This window comes from Pleurodeles waltl, chromosome 10 (assembly GCF_031143425.1).
Source record: "Pleurodeles waltl isolate 20211129_DDA chromosome 10, aPleWal1.hap1.20221129, whole genome shotgun sequence".
Lineage (NCBI taxonomy): Eukaryota > Metazoa > Chordata > Amphibia > Caudata > Salamandridae > Pleurodeles > Pleurodeles waltl.
Window position 1 is genome coordinate 1,071,222,876 of NC_090449.1, and position 25,952 is coordinate 1,071,248,827.

Consider the following 25,952-nt stretch of genomic DNA (forward strand, 5'->3'; position numbering starts at 1 on the left):
CCAATAAATAGCGTACCCTGTGGTATCATCATTTCCCAGGTGCAACAAATAGCTCCTATACTCATAACCAAGCCTACAGCGTCCCTCTCAGTGCTTTGCTTGTGTGTGCTTGTAAAGAAATGGCTCCCTGTTGCAGTTACCCCCCCACATTTTGCCTGATACTGATGCTGACTTGACTGAGAAGTGTGCTGGGACCCTGCTAACCAGGCCCCAGCACCAGTGTTCTTTCACCTAAAATGTACCATTGTTTCCACACTTGGCACAACCCTGGCACCTAGGTAAGTCCCTTGTAACTGGTACCCCTGGTACCAAGGGCCCTGATGCCAGGGAAGGTCTCTAAGGGCTGCAGCATGTCTTATGCCACCCTAGGGACCCCTCACTCAGCACAGACACACTGCTTGCCAGCTTGTGTGTGCTGATGGGGAGAAAATGACTAAGTAGACATGGCACTCCCCTCAGGGTGCCATGCCAACCTCCCACTGCCTGTGGCATAGGTAAGTCACCCCTCTAGTAGGCCTTACAGCCCTAAGGCAGGGTGCACTATACCACAGGTGAGGGCATATGTGCATGAGCACTGTGCCCCTACAGTGTCTAAGCAAAACCTTAGACATTGTAAGTGCAGGGTAGCCATAAGAGTATATGGGCTGTGAGTCTGTCAAAAACGAACTCCACAGCTCCATAATGGCTACACTGAATACTGGGAAGTTTAGTATCAAACTTCTCAGAATAATAAACCCACACTGATGCCAGTGTTGGATTTATTAAAAAATGCACACAGAGGGCATCTTAGAGATACCCCCTGTATTTTACCCAATTGTTCAGTGCAGGACTGACTGGTCTGTGCCAGCCTGCTGCTGAGAGACGAGTGTCTGACCTCATGCGGTGAGAGCCTTTGTGCTCTCTGAGGACAGAAACAAAGCCTGCTCTGGGTGGAGGTGCTTCACACCTCCCCCTGCAGGAACTGTAACACCTAGCAGTGAGCTTCAAAGGCTCAAGCTTCGTGTTACAATGCCCCAGGGCACTCCAGCTAGTGGAGATGCCCGCCTCCTGGACCCAGCCCCCACTTTTGGCGGCAAGTCCAGGAGAGATAATGAGAATAACAAGGAGGAGTCACTGGCCAGTCAGGACAGCCCCTAAGGTGTCCTGAGCTGAGGTGACTCTAACTTTTAGAAATCCTCCATCTTGCAGATGGAGGATTCCCCCAATAGGGTTAGGATTGTGACCCCCTCCCCTTGGGAGGAGGCACAAAGAGGGTGTACCCACCCTCAGGGCTAGTAGCCATTGGCTACTAACCCCCCAGACCTAAACACGCCCTTAAATTTAGTATTTAAGGGCTACCCTGAACCCTAGAAAATTAGATTCCTGCAACAACAAGAAGAAGGACTGCCTAGCTGAAAACCCCTGCAGAGGAAGACCAGAAGACAACAACTGCCTTGGCTCCAAAAACTCACCGGCCTGTCTCCTGCCTTCCAAAGAACTCTGCTCCAGCGACGCCTTCCAAAGGGACCAGCGACCTCTGAATCCTCTGAGGACTGCCCTGCTTCGACGACGACAAGAAACTCCCGAGGACAGCGGACCTGCTCCAAAAAGACTGCAACTTTGTTTCAAGAAGCAGCTTTAAAGAACCCTGCAACTCCCCGCAAGAAGCGTGAGACTTGCAACACTGCACCCGGCGACCCCGACTCGGCTGGTGGAGAACCAACACCTCAGGGAGGACCCCCGGACTACTCTACGACTGTGAGTACCAAAACCTGTCCCCCCTGAGCCCCCACAGCGCCGCCTGCAGAGGGAATCCCGAGGCTTCCCCTGACCGCGACTCTCTGAAACCTAAGTCCCGACGCCTGGAAAAGACCCTGCACCCGCAGGCCCCAGGACCTGAAGGACCGGACTTTCACTGCAGAAGTGACCCCCAGGAGTCCCTCTCCCTTGCCCAAGTGGAGGTTTCCCCGAGGAAGCCCTCCCTTGCCTGCCTGCAGCGCTGAAGAGATCCCTTGATCTCTCATTGACTTACATTGCGAACCCGACGCTTGTTCTAACACTGCACCCGGCCGCCCCCGCGCCGCTGAGGGTGAAATTTCTGTGTGGGCTTGTGTCCCCCCCGGTGCCCTACAAAACCCCCCTGGTCTGCCCTCCGAAGACACGGGTACTTACCTGCAAGCAGACCGGAACCGGGGCACCCCCTTCTCTCCATTATAGCCTATGCGTTTTGGGCACCACTTTGAACTCTGCACCTGACCGGCCCTGAGCTGCTGGTGTGGTAACTTTGGGGTTGCTCTGAACCCCCAACGGTGGGCTACCTTGGACCAAGAACTGAACCCTGTAAGTGTCTTACTTACCTGGTAAAACTAACAAAAACTTACCTCCCCCAGGAACTGTGAAAATTACACTGTGTCCACTTTTAAAGTAGCTATTTGTGAATAACTTGAAAAGTATACATGCAATTGAAATGATTCAAAGTTCCTAATGTACTTACCTGCAATACCTTTCAAACAAGATATTACATGTTAAATTTGAACCTGTGGTTCTTAAAATAAACTAAGGAAAGATATTTTTCTATAACAAAACCTATTGGCTGGATTTGTCTCTGAGTGTGTGTACCTCATTTATTGTCTATGTGTATGTACAACAAATGCTTAACACTACTCCTTGGATAAGCCTACTGCTCGACCACACTACCACAAAATAGAGCATTAGTATTATCTATTTTTACCACTATTTTACCTCTAAGGGGAACCCTTGGACTCTGTGCATGCTATTCCTTACTTTGAAATAGCACATACAGAGCCAACTTCCTACAGTGCTATTCTAAGAATGAAACTGGGGTTGAATTACCACTGCATCCCTAACAGAAATCACAAGTACCACAGCGTAGGAATGCTCAGTGGGTTGTGTGGGGCTGCAATTAACTTGGACGTCCTTACCCAGTGATGGTGCCTTGAACTAAGTCCTTGCATCTGTGAGTTTGGAATCCAACCCCTGTAGACAGGGCCCTAAAACCCTGGCTATGCAAGAACAGAAGAGTTATGGCATCGAAACCCACTGGATATGGGATATTAGTGGATCTTGGACATCAGAACTGTTACACCTGACAGCCTTAGGTGGTCATCCCCCAACGTTTTGCCTGCCGCCCTCCACGTTTCTGACCTGTTTTTGCTGGTTTTAGGACTCTGTGCACATTACCACTGCTAACCAGGGCAAGAGTGCATATGCTCTCTCCCTTAGACATGGTAACATTGGTTAATCCCCAAATGGAATATTTGATTTACTTATAAGTCCCTAGTAAAGTGCACTACATGTGCCCTGGGCCTGTAAATTAAATGCTACTAGTGGGCCTGCAGCACTGGTTGTGCCACCCACATAAGTAGCCCCTTCACTATGTCTCAGGCCTGCCATTGCAAGGCCTGTGTGTGCAGTTTCACTGCCACTTCGACTTGGCATTTAAAAGTACTTGCCAAGCCTTAAACCTCCTTTTTTCTAAATATAAGTCACCCCGAAGGTAAGCCCTAGTTAACACATAGGTCAGGGTGCTATATAGGTAAAAGACAGGACATGTACATATGTGTTTCATATGTCCTGGTAGTGAATACTCCTAAATTCGTTTTCCACTACTGTGAGGCCTGCTCCCTTCATAGACTAGCATTAGGACAGCCCTCATACACTTTTTGAGTGGGCTGAAAGGGGAACGTTCACTTCAAAACCACTCTTTGAACTCTCCCCCACTTCAAAGGCATTTTGGGTATATAAACTGGGTCTCTGACCCCACCAACTCAGACACTTCTGGACCTGCACCTGCACTCTGTCAGAAGACCTGCCAGGCTGCCCAAAGGACTCTCTGGACTGCTTTGCTGCAGAGGACTGCTGCCCTGCTCTTGCCCTACTGCCTTGCTGGCCTCTGACTGTGCTGGAAGGACTCTGCCTTCCCCCAAAGTGCTCTCCAAGTGCTTGGCTTAAGCTTGCCTCCTTTTTCTGAAGCCCCAGGGACAGCAAAAACTTCAACTACTAGCTTTTTGCTAGTACCCGACTCCAGCGACTCTGGAACAACTACAGCGACGCCAGCAACGCCGCAGCCTGCTCCCGCTCCATGGACCTCGCTGCAGGCAACGACGAAGGTTGCAACGCAAGTCGGACTTTGCCTTGACTCCGCTGACGTCAGTCAGGTTCCTTGTGACACTGCAAAGTCGGCATATCATGTCCTGATGGACCGGAACCAGCGACCCCGCCGGTTCACAAGGAATCGACGCATCGCAGACGATGACGCATCCTTTCCCCCTGCATCTGGATGGAATCTACGCCTCACCTCCACCTGCCTCATGGTGCGGAACCGACGCCTCTTTCCTTGGAAGCCGTAAGGCACTGACTCCACACCGACTCAATCGACGCCTCTTTCTGACTCCGTGTGACGTCCTTGTTCTTCTTTTTCAAATCTTACTGTACCTGGGGGTCCGTGTGACTCCATGACCAGCACCGGTAGTGTTGGATTGTTGGGAATGACTCTGTCAATGATGCCGTGATAGCCCAATTGGAGCTATTGTGTTTTCTAGACACTTTCATTGGATTTAATCTTTACAAACTCATAACTTTGCTTGTGTACATTGGATTGTCATTATTTCAACAGTATTTTATTCAGATAAATATTATCTATGTGTCTGGTGTATTTTTGTGGTGTTTTCATTGTGTTACTGTATGATTTACTGCACAAATACTTTACACATTGCCTTCTAAGTTAAGTTTGACTGCTCCTTGCCAAGCTACTAGAGGTCTGGGCACAGGATAATTTGGATTGTGTGTGAGTTACCTTGACTAGGATTGTGGTACCTACTTGGACAAGCGTGACCCCCCTCTCCCCTCCCAAATTCCCAGGACCCACCAGTAACACTAAATGTGCTGATATTAAATGCCAGGGTTTCTGCGCGCGCCTGATAATGCGGACCTACTTCGGACACTAAGGGGGTCCGAGACGTTATAAGGCCCTGGGCAAAGTGCGCTCTGGCCCGGGACCCCGGCCTTTCAAGGGCCCCTGATGGAGGCAGCTCTGTTCTGCAGAGTGTCCTGCCCAGATGGCCTTGTGTGACTCTTAAACTGATTGTTTTAAATACTGTAGTCCTTTCATTTAATGTTAATGTGGGTGACGTGTAAGTCTATCGCAGGCATGTTGCAGAGAAATGTTGTGTTTATGTTTCAGGTAACATCCATAAAAAGTGCCTTTTAAATCAAAACAGCACCTCACATATGAGAAATGGAAGGGCCTCCCAGAGATTATTTGCAGTAATATTAGTGAGCAGCTGCTGTGTTACAATATTGAAAACTCGCATCACTAACCCTGAATATTAGATGGAAACACATTAGAATTTGGATGAGTGCACTGTCGGTCACCTGGCCCAAGGGGGCATGAAAGAGCTGAAACTGGATCATAAATTCAAAGCTTTTCTAAACAGGGGCCCCCAAAATACAGGTGGCCCAGGGCCCTCAAATTCCTTAAGATGTCCCTGATGGGGGTTGATCTTCCCCAACGTTTATTTTACTGTTAAAAGCAGATGGAACTTTGATTGTGGGGCCTGCCCCAGTCCTCAGTGTAACTGTGCCCTAGGGAGATTGTGGGTGCACATACTGCCCTGCGCCACAGGTCTGCCATGTGCTTGCAGAGGCGCTGAAACAATATATAGCGCGGGGAGGAGGGGGGTGCTGCTGGCACCAATGTCACATCACTGAAGTCACAGGGATTGTGAAAAGTCCAAGCGTCACACAAATAACACGTACAACAAACGAGCCCCGCCCACTCAGCGGGAGGGCTGGCAGGGTGTGGTGTGTAGCTGGCCTTGCACTAAGGAGCAGACCCTCACAAACATATTACTAAAGCAAGGGGGGGGGGGTAGTGCACTGTCATTTACACCAGCAGGTCTGACACTGAAACGCCATTACATTCCACTGACGTGCACTATTACCAACACAACTATATGTGCACAAACAGTAACGTGTGTATACTGGGAGACAGAGAATGTTGGATTTGTGCATCACCAACTAACGTGTCTGGGTTTGTTGTGGTTCGAGTCAAATCATTGTTTTCATCAGCCTTCAGAATTATCAAAATAGCACATTATTTGTGGTTTCCTGTTTATTTATTTTGAGGTATTTGTACAGATCATTTATAGACATTTACATTTTTGTATGTTTTATGTCACACCAGCATGATTGTCATTTAGTTAAGTTTACAACATTTTCGTACTTTTCAGTATAAAAAATAAAAACAAACAGCAGTCTCTGTGTTAGAAGAATAAGCACTAAGTTGTCAGAAGACTAGACTGACATTTGACATCTCAACAAATGTGATAACATAAAAAACAAACTCTAAAGTCATCGTTAAAGGATTAAGAATGGTTTTGAATCGTGCTGCTCAGCATGGCTAAAATAATTTTGAAATAAAGTGCTTTGATACAGTCAGCGCTACGGCACCCAGGGTGGGTGAGAGGGGCTGGGGAAGCAAGCTGACAATGGAGGTGGGCTGGCGTGATTGGGGAAGCAAGCTGACAATGGTCTGGAGGGATTGGGGAAGCACATGGACAATGGAGGTGGGCTGGAGGGGTTGGGGAGGCACATGGACAATGGAGGTGGGCTGGAGGGATTGAGGAAGCACATGGACAATGGAGGTGGGCTGGAGGGATTGGAGAGGCACATGGACAATGGTGGTGGGCTGGAGGGATTGGGGAGGCACATGGACAATGGAGGTGGGCTGGAGGGATTGGAGAAGCACATGGACAATGGAGGTGGGCTGGAGGGATTGGGGAAGCACATGGACAATGGAGGTGGGCTGGAGGGATTGAGGAAGCACATGGACAATGGAGGTGGGCTGGAGGGATTGGAGAGGCACATGGACAATGGAGGTGGGCTGGAGGGATTGGGGAGGCACATGGACAATGGAGGTGGGCTGGAGGGATTGGAGAAGCACATGGACAATGGAGGTGGGCTAGAGGGATTGGGACAATGGAGGTGGGCTGGAGGGATTGGGAAAGCACATAGACAATGGAGGTGGGATGGAGGGATTGGGGAGGCACATGGGCAATGGAGGTGGGCTGGAGGGATTGGGAAAGCACATGGACAATGGATGGTGAGCTGGAGGGATTGGTGAGGCACATGGACAATGGAGGTGGGCTGAAGGGATTGGGAAAGCACATGGACAATGGATGGTGGGCTGGAGGGATTGGGAAAGCACATGGACAATGGATGGTGGGCTGGAGGGATTAGGGAGGCACATGGACAATGGAGGTGGGCTGGAGGGATTGGGAAGGCACATGGACAATGGGTGGTGGGCTGGAGGGATGGGAAAGCACATGGACAATGGAGGTGGGCTGGAGGGATTGGGGAGGCACATGGACAATGGATGGTGGGTTGGAGGGATTGCGGAGGCACATGGACAATGGACTGGGGGGTTGGAGGTGGGCTGGAGGGATTGGGGAAGCACATGGACAATGGAGGTGGGCTGGAGCGATTGGGGAGGCACATGGACAATGGATGGCGGGCTGGAGGAATTGGGGAGGCACATGGACAATGGATGGTGGGTTGGAGGGATTGGGGAGGCACATGGACAATGGAGGTGGGTTGGAGGGATTGGAGAGGCACATGGACAATGGAGGAGGGCTGGAGGGATTGGGGAAGCACATGGACAATGGACGGCGGGCTAGAGGGATTGGGGAGGCACATGGACCATGGACGGTGGGCTGGAGGGATTGGGGGGAGGCACATGGACAATGGAGGTGGGCTGGAGGGATGGGGAGGCACATGGGCAATTAAGGGTGGGCTGGAGGGATTGGGGAAGCACATTGACAATGGAGGTGGTCTGGAGGGATTGGGGAGGCACGTGGACAACGGAGGTGGTCTGGAGGGATTGGGGAGGCACGTGGACAAAGGAGGTGGGCTGGAGGGATGGGGGAGGCACATGGACAATGGACGGTGGGCTGGAGGAATTGGGGAGGCACATGGACAATGGAGGTGGGCTGGAGGGATTGGAGAGGCACATGGACAATGGACTGTGGGCTGGAGGGATTGGGGAGGCACATGGACAATGGAGGTGGGCTGGAGGGATTGGGAAAGCCCATGGACAATGGAGGTGGGCTGGAGGGATTGGGGAAGCACATGGACAATGGAGATGGGCTGGAGGGATTGGGGAGGCACATGGACAATGGAGGTGGGCTGGAGTGAGTGGGGAAGCACATGGACAATAGAGGTGGGCTGGAGGGGTTGGGGAAGCACATGGACAATGGAGGTGGGCTGGAGGGATTGAGGAAGCACATGGACAATGGATGGTGGGCTGGAGGGATTGGGAAGGCACATGGACAATGGAGGTGGGCTGGAAGGATTGAGGAAGCAAGCTGACATTGGAGGGTGGGTAGGGATTGGAGAAGCACATGGACAATGGAGGGTGGGCACTCAGGGCTAAAGAAACACACAGACAACAGACAAAAGTGGGTGGGCGGGCTGAGCTGGAAAAGCACACAGACAACCGATGGCGGGCGAGGATGGTAAACACACCCGTGAGAGTGGGCGAGAGAGGCTGAGGAAGCAAACAGACAAAGGAGGGTGTTGAAGTGGGGCTTTGAGAGCACAGGCATAAGGAAGTGATGCAGAAGCAAGAACGGGCAGGGAGGTGGGAGGGGAGGAAGCAAGAACAGTAACTAAGGGGGTAAGAAAAAGGCACAAAGAGAGGGGAGAAGAATACAAGGGAGACAGCTAGAAAACAAGCTCTCTCTAGGGGGAGCAGTGGAAAGACACAAGTAATGGGTCCATGCTTCAGGTGAGGGACAAACACAAGAAGAGGAAGGAAACCTAAGGAAGCTGATGAATAAGAAGCAAGTAAATAAGAGTGACAATGGAGCCAACCTACTGTAAACGAGGGGCGAGCTCTAAGCCCCTTATAGGATAACAATATGTCTCGCAACTGACAGTGTATGTCTTAGGCGAGACCTAAAAAGGAACATCTATGCCCCCAGTAGACTCAAGAACGATTTGGTTCTGTAGTGCAGCTGCATCTTTCATACATGATTGCATCTATAAATCTTTGGCAATTGGAATATAATGTACAAGAAAATACAACTGTTCTACAATAGAGTTAATGTACTCTGAGTTTCTATAAACAGTACAAAATTAAAAACCAGACTTATTGGCATTTCCAGTGCTTGTCATGATAACACGTGGCCCTAAATTATCAAGTACCACACAGGTGCCCGTGTGGCACTGCACACAATTGTGCCCCCCCCATGGGCCTTTAGATTAAATTAATGCAACCCTTTCTGTCACTTTGCGCCATGCCATCATCCAGGCACACATTTGTAAACAACCCTGAGGGGTCGATGACCTGACTCCTAAAGTGTGTGATCTTTGTGTTTTCATTAGCTCAGGGTCTGCTAGAAGTGCCCCCCCCCCGGTCCCCTGCAGCGATGCCAAAGCCAAAGCCAAAGCCACCCTGAAGCCAGAGGAGAGCAGGTAGGGCTCCCTGCCCCTCCCCAGTACTCATAACCTGGAGGGCCTCAGAGGCCCTTCACTGCAGGAGGAGAGGTGGCACTGAGTCCACAATGTCTTACCTCTGGTTTGGGATTTTCTTTTTGAAAATAAAAAACAAAATAGGTTTGCCATATCCTTGATGGTGCTGTGTGTCAAATTGCAAAAAAGAAGTGGTAGAAACCCCCATTACAGCGAAATAAAGATATTTGTCCTTGTTGAAACTGCTCTGGGGAGGCGTACAGTTTTGATTCATTCTCAGTTTACGGATCCTTGTAAATCTGGGAATGTGTCAAAACCCATGGGTGTTGCGTGGATACACCATCCGCAGTGCCCATGGAACGCCACCCTGAAGCAGGGTAAGGCAACACAGCGGCTTGTGCTTCGTTGCCTCACACCATATCTACGAGGCCATGAATAGCCATGCAAAAAGGCCTTGCGTGGCCACGTAGGTATGGGTCTGCATTATGTGCCACAGGTGCACCACAAAAAGTGGCACATTGGCGGTGCAATGGGCCTGTAAATATGCCCCTGTTCCGTATCAGCCTTCCATGGGACCCTTTCGTATCAGTCTTCTCGTCCCTGTCACCCTTCCATATACTGTAATACTTACCATCCCTCTGTTCCAACCACTCCCTGTCAGCATCTCAGGTCCTGTCTCACACCCACATACCTCCCCCCTTCCCAATCCAGTCACCCTGCACTTCCCTGTCACCCGCTGGTTTACTGTAACACGCCTGTTCCTTATCAGCGTTTCACTCCCTGTCACCCTCTGGTTTACTGTAACACACCCATTCCTTACCAGCCTTCCCTTCCCTGTCACCCTCTGGTTTACTGTAACACACATGTTCCTTATCAGCCATCCCTTCCTTTTCACTCTCCCATCCCTGTCACCCTCCCTTCCAAGTTCTGCCTGCCTCTCATCCTTATCACACCCCATCACCCACCCGCCTCTGCCACCAAGGACCAAGGTTAGACACTTGCCACAGGGATCACAAAGGATTACTTGTATGTGTTGGGAATAGGGTGCAGGGTCACCCAAGGTGAACTCCACCCTCACACTCCACTCAACTCTTCATCTTTCTCTTCTAGTGGAAAACCAGCAGAGAAGGAACCGGAGCTCATCTCCTGGACCGACCTGGAGCCAGCCACCACCACAGTGGAGAGGAGGTGAGTCAAGCGCCCTTGGGGGAAAGGGGTTTCTACCACCATCACTGGGAGTCTCAGCCGCTGACCCTGGGTGTCTACTAGTGACCCAGGGCATCTCTACTGCCCACATTGGAAGACACTGTTTTCATTACTGGGTACTTACTACTGACTGACCCAGGACATCTCTTCTGCCTACCTTGAGAGTCTCTGTGGTCATTCCTGGACATCTCTAACACTCACCCTGTATGTCAACTACTGACCCAGACCATCTCTAGTACCCACATTGGGCATGTCAACAGTCATTCCTTAGAATCTTTAGTGCTGACCATGTGTGTCTACTACTGACCCAGGGCATCTCTACTGCCCACATTGGCCATCTCTATAGTAATTTATGAGAATCTCCACTGCTGACCCTGAGTGTCTACTACTTACTCCCTCCACCTCTACTGCCCAAATAAGTCTCTATGGTCATTGCTGGGTACCCTTACTACTGACCAAGGGCATCTCTACTGCCCACATTAGGATTCTCTATGGTCTTTGCAGGGTACCTTTACTACTGACCAAGTGCATCTCTACTGCCCACATTGGGAGTCTCTATGGTCATTCCAGACTCTCTGCCACTGAACCTGGGTGTCTACTACTTACCCAGGGCATCTCTACTGCCCACATTGGGTATAACTGGAGTCACTCCTGGGTGTCTAATACATTGGGTCTCTCTATGGTCATTGCAAGGCAGCTATACTGCTGACCCTCAGTATCATCTACAGACCCAGAGCATCTCTGCCACCCACATTGGAAGATCCTATGGTCATTCCTGGACATCACTACCGCTGACCCTGTGTGTCTTCTCCTGACCAAGAGCATCTCTACTGCCCACGTTGGGCATGTCAACGGTCATACCTGAGAATCTCTACTGTTGACACTGGGTGTCTGCTTCTTACTTCCGACATCTCTACTGCTCACAATGGGAGTCTCTGTGGTCATTCATGGGCATGTTTCCACCTGACACTGAGTGACTACTACTGACTCATGACAAATCTACTGCCCACACTGGGCCTTGCCATAGACATTCCGGAGTCGCTCTAACATTGACTCTACTGTCTCTACCATTAACTCTGGTATTTCTACTACCGACCCGGGGAATCTCAGTCACTGACTAGTGTCTCTTCTCCTAATCCTGGGCATCTCTAATGCAGAGCTCAGTACCTCTCCTTTTGACTCTGATGTCTCTTCCCCAAAATTAGCTGTCTCTAGTGCCAACTCTAGCATCTCATCTCTAGTGTTGGCCGGAGCATTGCTAACTCTGATCCTGGGCATCTTTAACACTGAACCTCACGCCTATTCTATCAACACTGCTGTAATTGATTCTGGCGTCCCTACCACCAACCTTGGCCATCTCTACTGCTGATGGAAGCATCAATACCCCGGGACCTAGTGTCCCTACTAGTGACTCTTGCATCTCTACTCCTACCTACAGGGTCTCTGATGCCAAGCTAGCTGACCAAAGATGTTCTTGCAGCTGTCCATGGGCTTACATATCACTGATCATGGGCGTTCTTACTGCTGGTCATGGCAATTTTTACTGCTGGTCATGGGCATTCTTACTGCTGGTAATGGGCATTCTTACTACTGGTCATCGGAATTCTCACTGCTGGTCATGGGCATTCTCACTGCTGGTTATGGACGTTCTTACTGCTGGTCATGGGCATTCTTACTGCTGGTCATAGGCATTCTTACCGTCGGTCAAGGACTTTCTTACTGCTGGTCATTGGTGTCCTTATTGCTGGTTGTGGGCATTCTTACAGCTGGTCATGGCATTCTTACCTCTGGTCAAGGGCGTTCTTATTGCTGGTCATGGGCATTCTTACCGCTGGCTATGAGCGTTCTTACTGCTGATCATGGGCATTCTTACTGCTGGTCAGGGGCATTCTTACTGCTGATCATGGGCGTTCTAACTGCTGGTCATAGGGGTCCATGGTGCTGGTCATGGGAGTTCTTACTGCTGTTCATGGGTGTTCTTACTGATGATCATGGGCGTTCTTACTGCTGTTCATGGGTGTTCTTGCCACCGGTCATGAGCATTCTTACTGCAGGTCATGGGCATTCTTACAACTGATCATAGGCGTTTTTACTGCTGGTCATGGGCCTTCTTATCGGTGGTCATGGGCCTTCTTACTGTTGGTCATGGGCGTTCTTATCACTGATCATGGGTATTCTTACTGCTGGGCTTGGGCCTTCTTACCGCTAGTCATGGGCGTTCTTCCTGCTTGTCATGGGCGTTCTTACTGCTGGTCATGGGCGTTCTTGCTGCTGTTCATGGGCGTTCTTACTGCTGGTCTTGGGTGTTCTAACTGCTGGTCATGGGCTTTTTTTCCGCTGGTCATGGGCATTCTTATCACTGATCATGGGCGTTTTTACTGCTGGGCTTGGGCCTTCTTACCGCTAGTCATGGGCGTTCTTCCTGCTTGTCATGGGCGTTCTTACTGCTGGTCATGGGCGTTCTTGCTGCTGTTCATGGGCGTTCTTACTGCTGGTCTTGGGTGTTCTAACTGCTGGTCATGGGCTTTTTTTCCGCTGGTCATGGGCATTCTTATCACTGATCATGGGCGTTTTTACTGCTGGCCATGGGCCTTCTTACCGGTGGTCATGGGCCTTCTTACTGTTGGTCATGGGCATTCTTATCACTGATAATGGGTATTCTTACTGCTGGTCATGGGCCTTCTTACCGCTAGTCATGGGCGTTCTTCCTGCTTGTCATGGGCGTTCTTACTGCTGGTCATGGGCGTTCTTACTGCTGGTCATGGGAGACTTTACTGCTGGTCATAGAAGTCCTTACTGCTGGTCATGGGCTTTCTCACTGCTGGTCATGGGCATTCTTACTGCTGGTCATGGGCATTCATATTGCTGATCTTGGGTGTTCTAATAACTGGTAATGGGCCTTCTTACTGCTGGTCATGGGTGTTCTTACCACAGGTCAACGGCATTCTTTCTGCTGGTAATGGGCCTTCTTACCGCTGGTCATAGGCGTTCTTAATCTGGTCATGGGCATTCTTACTGCTGGTCATAGGCATTCTTATCGCTGGTCATGGGCGTTTTTAATGCTGGTCATGTGTGTTCCTACTGCTGGTCTTGGGCATTCTTACCGCCGATCATGGACGTTCTTATTTCTGGTCATGGGTATTCTTACCACTGTTCATAGGCATTCTCACTGCCGATCATGGGTGTTCTTACTGCTGGTCATGAATGTTCTTACGCTGGTCATGGGCATTCTTACTGATGGTCATGGGCATTCTTACTGTTGGTCATGGGCATTCTTATGTTGGTCATGGGCATCCGTGCTGCTGGTCATGGGCATTCTTACTGCTAGTCATGAACCCTTCTACCGCTGGTCATGGGCATTCATACTGCTGGTCATGTGCTTTCCTACCGCTGGCCAGGGGCATTCTTACTGCTAGTCATGGGCATTCTTACCGCTGGTCATAGGCATTCTTACTGCTGGTCAGGGGCATTCTTACTGCTGATCATGGGCGTTCTAACTGCTGGTCATAGGGGTCCATGGTGCTGGTCATGGGAGTTCTTACTGCTGTTCATGGGTGTTCTTACTGCTGATCATGGGCGTTCTTACTGCTGTTCATGGGTGTTCTTGCCACCGGTCATGAGCATTCTTACTGCAGGTCATGGGCATTCTTACATCTGTTAATGGGTGTTCTTACCGCTGGCCAGGGGCATTCTTACTGCTGGTCATGGGCATTCTTACCGCTGGTCATAGACGTTCTTACTGCTGGTCAGGGGCATTCTTACTGCTGATCATGGGTGTTCTTACTGCTAGTCATAGGCGTTCTTACTGCTGGTCATAGGCGTCCATACTGCTGGTCATGGGAGTTGTACCAGGTGTTCATGGGTGTTCGTACTGCTGATCATGGGCGTTCTTACTGCTGTTCATGGGTGTTCTTGCCACCGGTCATGGGCATTCTTACTGCAGGTCATGGGCATTCTTACTATTGTTAATGGGTGTTCTTACTGCTGGTCTTGGGCCTTCTTACCGGTGGTCATGGGCGTTCTTACTGCTGGTCATGGGCACTCTTACTGCTGGTCAATGGCGTTCTTACTGCTGGTCATAGGCATTCTTACTGCTGGTCATAGGTGACCTTACTGCTGGACATAGGCCTCCTTACTGCTGGTAATGGGCATTCTTACCGCTGGTCATAGGCGTCCTTACTGCTGGTCACGGGCGTTCTTTCTGCTGGTCATGGGCATTCCTAATGCTGGTCATGGGCGTTCTTACTGCTGATCATCGGCGTTCTTACTGCTGGTCATAGGCATTCTTACTGCTGGTCTTGGGTGACCTAACTGCTGGTCATGGGCATTCTTATTGCTGGTCATGGGTGTTCTTACTGCTGGTCATAGACGTCCTTACTGCTGGTCATGGGCGTTCTTACTGCTGGTCATAGACGTTCTTAGTTTTGATCATGGGCGTTCTTACTGCTGGTCATGGGCAGTCTTACTGCTGGTCATGGGCGTGGCTAGGGGTGATCCTGGGCATTTCTATCACTTATCACCTAGCAACCTTACTACTAACCCTGTATGATTCTACCACTGACCATAGACACCCATGCTTTAAATCCTGGGTGACCCAGCCAACAAAACCAGGAATCTTTCCTCCTGACCTTGATCATTCCCAGTGCTGACCTTTGCCGTTCCTTTAGCTGATCCCCGATGGCCATACCACTGACCTCGGATATCCATACGACTGACTCGAGGGGTCCCTACCACTGACTCCATGCATCCCTACCACTGACCCAGACGTCCCTACAGCTGGCCCCAGGTGTTCATACCACTGACCACATGTGTCTCTAACACTGTCCCCAGGAGTCCATACCTCTGACCCCAGGTGTCCCTACTACTGACCTCAGATGTCCCTAAAACTCACACCAGGTATCCCTACCACTGACCCCAATCGTCCATACCAGTGACCTTAGGTGTCCAAACCACTGACCCTAGGCGTCCATACCACTGACCCCAGGTGTCCCTACCACTGACCCTTGGCATCCATACCACTGACTCCAGGTGTCCCTACCACTGACCTCAGGTGTCCATACCACTGACCCCAGGTATAAATACCACTGACCCCAGGTGTCCCTACTATTGACCCAGGTGTCCCTACCACTGACCCCAGGCACCCATACCACTGACCTCAGATGTTCATACCACTGATCCCAGGTATAAATACCACTGACCCCAGGAGTCCATACCTCTGACCCAAGGTGTCCCTACCACTGACCCCAGATGTCCCTAAAACTCACATCAGGTATCCCTACCACTGACCGCAATCATCCAGACCTCAGGTGTCCAAACCACTGACCCTAGGCGTCCATACCACAGACTCCAGGTGTCCCAACCTCTGACCCTAGGCGTCCATACCACTGACCCCAGGGGTCCATATCACTGAGCCCAGGCTTTTATACCACTGACCCAAGGCATCCATATCACTGCCCCAGGTGTCCCTACCACTGCTGAAGGTGTCCTTAGCACTGACCCCAGGTGCCCCTTAAGCTGAGCCCAGGTGTCCCTACCACTTACCCCATGGGCCCCTACCACTGACCTCAGGTGTCCCTACTACTGACCTCAGGTGTCCATACCACTGACCCCAGGTATAAATACCACTGACCGCAGGTGTCCCTACCATTGACCCAGGTGTCCCTACCACTGACCCCAGGCACCCCATACCACTGACCTCAGATGTTCATACCACTGACCCCAGGTGTCCCTACCATTGACCCAGGTGTCCCTACCACTGACCCCAGGCACCCATATCACTGACCTCAGGTGTTCATACCATTGACCCAGGTGTCCATACCACTGACCTGAGTTATCCATACCACTGACCCCAGGTGTCCCTAACACTGACCCCAAGTGTCCATACCACTGACCCCAGGTGTATATGTCACTGACTTCAGGCATCCATATCACTGACCCCAGGTGCCCATACCACTGTCCCCAGGTGTCCCTAACACTGACCCCAGGTGTCCATACCACTGACCCCCAGGTGTATATACCACTGACTTCAGGCATCCATATCACTGACCCGAGGTGTCCATACCACTGACCCAAGGTGGCCCTACCTCTGACCTCAGATGTCCCTAAAACTCACACCAGGTATCCCTACCACTGACCCCAATCGTCCATACCAGTGACCTTAGGTGTCCAAACCACTGACCCTAGGCGTCCATACCACTGACCCCAGGTGTCCCTACCACTGACCCTTGGCATCCATACCACTGACTCCAGGTGTCCCTACCACTGACCTCAGGTGTCCATACCACTGACCCCAGGTATAAATACCACTGACCCCAGGTGTCCCTACCATTGACCCAGGTGTCCCTACCACTGACCGCAGGCACCCATACCACTGACCTCAGATGTTCATACCACTGACCCCAGGTATAAATACCACTGACCCCAGGAGTCCATACCTCTGACCCCAGGTGTCCCTACCACTGACCCCAGATGTCCCTAAAACTCACATCAGGTATCCCTACCACTGACCGCAATCATCCAGACCTCAGGTGTCCAAACCACTGACCCTAGGCGTCCATACCACAGAATCCAGGTGTCCCAACCTCTGACCCTAGGCGTCCATACCACTGACCCCAGGGGTCCATATCACTGAGCCCAGGCTTTTATACCACTGACCCAAGGCATCCATATCACTGCCCCAGGTGTCCCTACCACTGCTGAAGGTGTCCTTAGCACTGACCCCAGGTGCCCCTTAAGCTGAGCCCATGGGCCCCTACCACTGACCTCAGGTGTCCCTACTACTGACCTCAGGTGTCCATACCACTGACCCCAGGTATAAATACCAATGACCGCAGGTGTCCCTACCATTGACCCAGGTGTCCCTACCACTGACCCCAGGCACCCCATACCACTGACCTCAGATGTTCATACCACTGACCCCAGGTGTCCCTACCATTGACCCAGGTGTCCCTACCACTGACCCCAGGCACCCATATCACTGACCTCAGGTGTTCATACTATTGACCCAGGTGTCCATACCACTGACCTGAGTTATCCATACCACTGACCCCAGGTGTCCCTAACACTGACCCCAAGTGTCCATACCACTGACCCCAGGTGTATATGTCACTGACTTCAGGCATCCATATCACTGACCCCAGGTGCCCATACCACTGTCCCCAGGTGTCCCTAACACTGACCCCAGTTGTCCAAACCACTGACCCCAGGTGTCCATACCACTGATCGGAGGTGTACCTACCACTGACACAGGACATCCCTACAGCTGACCCCGGGTGTCCCTACCACTTACCCCAGGTGTTCATACCACTGACCCCAGGTGTCCCTACCACTGACCCCAGGTGTCTATATAACTGACCCCAGGAGTCCATACCACTGCTCCCATGCGTCCACATTACTGACCCCAGGCTTCCATACCACTGCCCCCAGGTGTCCCTACCACTGACCCCAGACGTCCATACCACTGACCTCAGACGTCCATGCCACTGACCCAAGGTGTCCATACCACTGACCCGAGGTGTCCATACCACTGATCCCAGGAGTCCATACCACTGACCCCAGGCATCAATACCACTGACCCCAGGTGTCCCTACCACTGACCCCAGGTGTCCCTACCACTAACCCCAGGTGTCCCTACCAGTGGCCCTAGGTGTCCCTAACACTGACCCGAGGTGTCCATACCACTGACCGTAGGCATCGATACCACTGACCCCAGGCATCCATACAACTGACCCCAGGTGTCCATACCACTGACCCCAGGTGTCCCTACCATTGACCCAGGTGTCCCTACCACTGACCCCAGGCACCCATATCACTGACCTCAGGTGTTCATACCATTGACCCAGGTGTCCATACCACTGACCTGAGTTATCCATACCACTGACCCCAGGTGTCCCTAACACTGACCCCAAGTGTCCATACCACTGACCCCAGGTGTATATGTCACTGACTTCAGGCATCCATATCACTGACCCCAGGTGCCCATACCACTGTCCCCAGGTGTCCCTAACACTGACCCCAGGTGTCCATACCACTGACCCCCAGGTGTATATACCACTGACTTCAGGCATCCATATCACTGACCCGAGGTGTCCATACCACTGACCCAAGGTGGCCCTACCACTGACCCCAGTTGTCCAAACCACTGACCCCAGGTGTCCATACCACTGATCGGAGGTGTACCTACCACTGACACAGGACATCCCTACAGCTGACCCCGGGTGTCCATACCAGTGACCCCAGATGTCCATACCACTTACCCCAGGTGTCCCTACCACTTACCCCAGGTGTTCATACCACTGACCCCAGGTGTCCCTACCACTGACCCCAGGTGTCCATATCACTGACCCTAGGTGTCCCTATCCCTGACCCCAGGAGTCCATACCACTGCTCCCATGCGTCCACATTACTGACCCCAGGCTTCCATACCACTGCCCCCAGGTGTCCCTACCACTGACCCCAGACGTCCATACCACTGACCTCAGACGTCCATGCCACTGACCCAAGGTGTCCATACCACTGACCCGAGGTGTCCATACCACTGATCCCAGGAGTCCATACCACTGACCCCAGGCATCAATACCACTGACCCCAGGTGTCCCTACCACTGACCCCAGGTGTCCCTACCACTGACCCCAGGTGTCCCTACCACTAACCCCAGGTGTCCCTACCAGTGACCCTAGGTGTCCCTAACACTGACCCGAGGTGTCCATACCACTGACCGTAGGCATCGATACCACTGATCTCAGGTGTCCATACCACTGATCCTAGGCATCCATACCACTGACCCCAGGCATCCATACAACTGACCCCAGGTGTCCATACCACTGACCTCAGGTTTCCATACCACTGACCTCAGGTTTCCATACCACTGACCTCAGGTGTCCATAACACTGACACCAGGTGTCCATACCACTCAACTCAGGTGTCCATACCACTGACCTCAGATGTCCATATCAGTTCCCCCAGGTGTCCCTTCCACTGACCCCAGGCGTCCATACCACTGACCCCAGGTGTCCATATCACTGACCCCAGGTGTCCATACCACTGACCTCAGGTGTCCATTCCACTGACCCCAGGTGTACATACCACTGACCCCAGGTGTCCATATCACTGACCCCAGGTGTCCATACCACTGACCCCAGGCATCCCTACTAGTGACCCCAGGTGTCCCTACCACTGACAAAGGACAGCTCTACTGCTGACTCTAGATGTCCCTGCTGTCAGGCTCACCACTTACAAAATTCCTGCTTCTCCTTTACCCACTTAGGCATCCCTCCTGTCCTTCTCCTCTCAACCAGCCCTGATGTCACTGTCCGGCTCTTACAATTTACTGAGAAGCGTAAACACAACTGACTAGGGCCAGTGAACGCCAACACCACCACAACTTCCTCCAAACACCCTTGGTAATTAACATAGCAATTTACATCCTCTCTCTCCATAGAACATCACTTTGATCTAAAAAAGAGCATCCGTGAGCATCCTTAAATCACATAACTCCTGATGACATCATAGCAGTACACCATACCAGGTCTGCCTCAAAAGAAGGACATGTTATGGGCTTTTCTGAAGGGAAGGGGTTGGTTCCAAAGCTATATATGGTTGACGAGTTAATTCAAGACAGGAGCATCCTTTTCAGGTTCCACCCTTCCCCCAGAGGGGATGAGGTTGGATTGAGGAGGGTCTAGAAGATGTTTGCCCACTGACTAGAGACCTGCTTCAGGGATGCAGGGTGATGCAATCTTTGAGATAGCTCTGCTGTCTTGCCAGGGATCTCTTTATGTATGACTGGAAGGGTTTTACACCCTACCCTGGTTCTGTGCATGGAGCTTTTGTGCTTCTGAAATGAAACCTTGCAGAGATGTCCTTTTTTGGCCTCGCTGCTGTATTTTGAAGGACCTTCAGGTTGGATAAATTGCATCTGCTGGTCCAAGCGAATAGAACATTGTGTTCATGCGGGATTACCTGTTTCCTTCATCACCAGGTGACTTGACTCAGCGATGCAGTAGTAAGAGAGGCTTCCGTGATTGCATGGTGCAATGTCATCACAAGGCGCAATGACAAGTCATTATGACATCACGGCAGGACTTGATTACATCACTTTATATCAGGATAGCATTCCAGCAGAGCGTGATAATATCGTATGATCTCATTACAATGTTGCACGCCAAACTCAACAGGTCATACCATGCTCCCTATATGTTCACAGTGTTATAACATCTGTTATTTCACAAAACTCACTCACAAAACGTCAACATTCCTCTGAGGTCAGGTTTCTGTAAACAACATAGGGGCTTCTTTACAAGCCGGTGTCACCAATGTCACTGACACTCTGGCGGCGCAGAGTGGAGACCCGTATCTACGACGCCACGCAAAGTCACTTTACATGGTTTTTCGTGGCCCGTACATATAGTGTGAAGCAGCGCAAGTCACTGCCTTGCCTACACGGCGTCAGGCGGGCGTTCCATGGGAGTTGCTGTGGGTTTTCCCACGCAACAATCATGTGTTTTCATGGATTCCCAGATTTACAAGGATCTGTGCATCTGGGAATGCGTAAAAACTGTACGCCTCTCCAGGAGAGGCGTAACGAAGAAAGTATCTTTATTTCTCTTAGTTTCTTTTCTCTTTCAATGTGTGTTGCATTCTGAAGCACACATAGAAAGAGGAAAACGCCTCCATGGATTGTTTTTGTGCAGGAAGGTGCCCCTTTCTGCACAAAAAGAATTGTGAATGCAATGCGGACAGCCTTGCACCATGGGGCAAGGGTGCCTGCGTTGGTGCTAGGCAGCAAATTAAGCACCAGCGCAGGGGGAAAGGACAAAAATGCACCATATCTTGTAAATACGGTGCATTTCTGCCCTTTCAAGTTGTCGGAGGGCAGCGTAGCAAAAATGCTTGCGGTGCTGACCTACGCCAATTTGTTACAAATATGCCCCATAATTTATTCCGTCTGAAAATGAGCCATCCAATGCCTGAGATTGCATCACAGCTCTTGGATATCTTGAATAAAGTACAGCAAGACCAATACCACCTTCTGCCTTTGTTGGCTTGCCAACTTCCTGTATCTGACTCCATTGAAGTGGAGGAAACCCATTCTGAAGGAATAAGGGGTTATGGGAGAGAGAGAGAGAAAACTTGTTCCAGCAGGTTGTGTCGTCGAAGACCTGGACTGGATTCTCTGGGTACCAGGACGGCACAGCATGACAGATTGCACATGCAAAGTACAATTTATCTACTGAAATAGAGCGACAGAGGACAGTAAGCATGTGTCCGCAAAAGGTAACTCACAAGGCAGAAAGGGCCTGATTTAGAACTTGGCGGATGGAATACTCCATTACAAATGTGACGACCGTCCCATCCGCCGTATTACGATCCCCATAGGCTATAATGGAATCCTAATATGGCGGACGGGATATCCGTCAAGTTTGTGACAGAGTAACCCGTCCGCCAAACTCTAAATCAGGCCCAAAGGGTGTAAATAACACTAAAAGCTTCTTACGCAGTGCAACAATACGTTTCCCTGTAACTAACCCCGGGCAAACATGAGAACCGAAGAAGTAAGGTGAGATGTGCTTGTATCAAAGAGGTACTCAAGGGAACACAAGAAATGAGAAGTACAGTCAGGATATGGAGACAACAAAAGGACCGAGGGAAATGAACTAGTTAAAAAATAACAAAGGTGAGGGAGTGAGTCCTGGTGTGAACTGGTATGAAAAGAGAGAGAGAGATGCCCCTCTGCGTTCCTAAGAGATTTTAAAAAGCTCCACCTAATTTGATGTTGAAGTTAACTACCGGCCCAGTAGTGGCTGGGGTAACCTTCAACAGCTATGACCTGGAAGTGCCTGTCCTCCATGATGGTATTTCCTCTGCCCCATCTTCCATCTCCTCCACTTGTGATGGTTCCTAAGCCGCTTCTGACACGTAATTCTGAGAGATCTGACATGTTTCATCATTGTCCTCTGTGTTTGTCAATGGAAGTAGAAACAGTCATCATCCATTTGCTGCTCAGGAAGTTCTTAGCTTGTAATCACATTAATTACACAATTGCTTTCAAATAACTTCATCATTAGTCACTTTACTACATTATCATTGGAATTACAACAGATTGCTAAGCCATCAGTGATTAATGAAAGTACTTTCTAAAAGAAAAGTTGTTTATTTTGTGTAAGATTGAACAGAAGCAAATATAACGCACCCATGTGCAATATTAATTCTAAATTATAACTGTGGTAGTATATTTTAGAGCTAAAATATAATAATACCGTGTATGTCTCACTTATATTTGACCGTTACTGAAGGAACTTACGCTGAGCTTAAAAATGTTCTCCTAGTTATATATACCAGGACAGTGTTCTCAAGACACTTGACATAGTACATTTAGGGCCAGATGTTCAAAACTGTTTTGCTTGTCGCAAACAGCGAATTTTGCTGTTTGCGACGTGCAAAAAGCACATTGCGATGCCCAATCCCCATTTTGCGGTTCGGTAACCTGGTTACCGATTCGCAAAACGGGACTGTGAGTCGCAATTAGGAAGGGGTGTTCCCCTTCCTAATTGCGAGTCGCATCGCGATGCTGTATTGTTTTGTGACCGCGAACTCGTCGCAAAACAATCGCAGTTTGCACCCATTACAAATGGGTGCTAGCCATTCGCAAAACGGACCCCTTCTCCTTTGTGAATGGCATTGAAAACATTTTTTCGTTTCATTTTTTCATTTTGTAATACATCTCGTTTTCCTTTAAGGAAAACAGGCTGCATTACAAAAAAAAAAACTGCTTTATTTAAAAGCAGTCACAGCATGGTGGTCTGCTGTCTCCAGCACGCCACCATCCCTGTGAGTGCTGTGAGTCTCAAGAGGGTCGCAAATTGCGACCCACCTCATTAATATTAATGAGGTGGGCCTTTGCGACCCCCTTGCGTGTAGCAGATGGTGTCAGGGACACCATCCTACATTCTGGATTGCGACTCGCAAATTGCGAGTCTCTCAGACTCACCATTTGCAAGTTGCAATTCAGAAACTACTTACATCTGTCCCTAAGCATTTTAAATCCTGTACATTCTTAACACTAACATCCTGTGGACCTGAAGGAATGTTCTCAACTTATCTTAGATAATTGATTATATCTTTATTACTGAAATACCGAAGTTGTTACTTGGTACATTTATGCCTTTGGCTTCCTTAGATTTAAACTTTTTCTGAGATTTCAAAGAATCCACAGGCTATGTTGAGGAATCCCCCATATTAAGTGATTCATTTGGGTGAAATAGTGAGAAGAAAGTATGTGGCTCTGAAATCCATTTCTTAAAAAGAATAGATTAAGGCCAATCCTGCGTGTCCAGTGATGGCGCAGAAAGTTCCACTATTCTTACGGACACAATCATGGGGCAAGTTGTCCTTCTCTGAAAGCAATTGGTAGCCCTTCTGGCAAGCTTGAGATGTTTTCACAGCAAACTCAAAGACCACATTCACAGGAAGGACACAAAAGTACGCTCTCAGCCTCTCCCTCGTCCGTTGTTGTGTAGGTTTATAGATACAGAGCTGGCTTTTGACACCATCAACAGGACTTTTCGATGAAAGAAGTTATGGAGGATGGGGATTCCTTCATTGTGTTACATCCATGCAGTTAGTAAACATCCACTCGGGTTGACTTGGGGTTGGAAGTCAAGCAAGAATGTCTGCTCAAATCTGTAACTACTAAAGGCGTCAAACATGGTTGTCCTTTAGCGCCATTGTGGATTGCCGAACAGCTCGCAAACCGACCTTGCCACACAGCCCTAGGAGGTGCAATGTTGTGCCCTAAGAGTAGAGACAACTGTTGATGTGGGTGTTTCATGCCAAAGACATGGTCATTTATAGTCACATGCAAATCAGGCTCTGGAGACTGATAAGGAAACTAAGGGCCTGATTTGGATTTTGGTGGATGGGTTACTCCATCACTAACGTGACAGATGTCCGTCCACCGTGTTACAAGTGCAGTATTTCCGAAGGCACGTTTGTGATGGAGCAGCCCATCCGCTTGACTCTAAATCAGGTCCCAAGTGTTCATTGTGCTAAGAATAAACTGAGAATAAACAAGTCCAAGATTATGAAATTTGGGGTAAAATTCTTGACCAATCCTGAGGAAGCTGTGAAGGAAAAGCGACCGGAAACCACTGCGGGTAGCAAGGGAGAGGGGTACTAGAACGCCCATGGAACCACTTAATAAATGTAGATGCTCTCACGGACCTCTAGATTTTTACCCATTCTTTGAGGTATAGCTTGTTAAAAAATCCCCCCTTCCTGGCATATGGTGCATCAGTTTGGTGGCCGGTGCTCTATTCTGACTCAGATCATACAGAGTGCGTTGTTTATAGATGTGAGTAGCCACCTTTGGTTGGCCACCTTGGTCCAGGCGACCTGACATGAGCTATCAGTAGAGCCATTCGGCCAGTGATGATGCCATTGTCTGATAACACACAAGCCCCAGCTGATTCATTGTTACGCTTATAGCACGACAACCATCATAACACAAACATTCTGAAGGACGTGAATGAGTTCAGACTTTATCCATGATCATTGACTGATGTTTCCATGGCTGGTTAAAAGGAGAATTATTAAATGGTGTCACAACACTGATGTCTTTTATCCGGAGAGCAATGATGCCCAGGAAGGATATGTAAGGAGAGCTAGAGTTGTGAGGTGCAGTTGATAGTGTGAGAGATGAGTTCAAGCATTAGTTTGTCTATGGAGAAGTCTTTGAAGGATCTAAAGTTTTGGTCCTGTCTTTTGTGCTGCACTTGGTTTCTTTGTAGGACACTGAGCTGGGAGCTAGGTATGGTACATTGGTTGTCCTTCTAGAGATAGGAGTGGTTTGCATTGGATTGTAGGTGATGTTGAGAAGTCAAGGCTTAGCAAATGTTTTTTGTAATGAGTTTTTTGTGTGTGTGTGATATACTGACCACATTGACTGTGTTGACGAGGTTGAAGAGGACATCTCTTGTTTTTTTAGCTTGGGTTGTCTGGGAGTTTGCAGTCACCAAAGAGGGAGGTGTGGGCATGTTGGATGGATGAGGTGGTGAGGAGAGAGCTGACAATTTGTCAATGAAGTCCTTGTACTGTCCCGGAGGCCTGTAGACGAGATGGAAGGTGGTGATCTGAGTTGTAGAGAGTGGGAAATGGCATTTCAGCAGCTCCATGGAGCTGAGCGTTACTTGCTTGCCTAGGATTCAGGACCTGGTATTCTCACTAGTTAACCTGCCTTACCTCCGTCAGAGCCCCACAGTGATTGCTGCAAAAACACC

General features: G+C 49.9%; 1 protein-coding gene across 6 annotated transcripts in view; it reads left to right on the forward strand.

The window, feature by feature from the left end:
• LOC138262254 (uncharacterized) overlaps nucleotides 1-25,952 on the forward strand; it is a 265,547-nt gene that overhangs the window by 167,803 nt on the left and 71,792 nt on the right. For all 6 annotated transcript variants that reach the window (XM_069212117.1, XM_069212120.1, XM_069212122.1 and 3 more), the window contains one exon: nucleotides 10,582-10,659. In XM_069212117.1, the coding sequence (XP_069068218.1) occupies nucleotides 10,582-10,659 (78 nt within the window). The remainder of the gene's footprint in view (nucleotides 1-10,581; nucleotides 10,660-25,952) is intronic.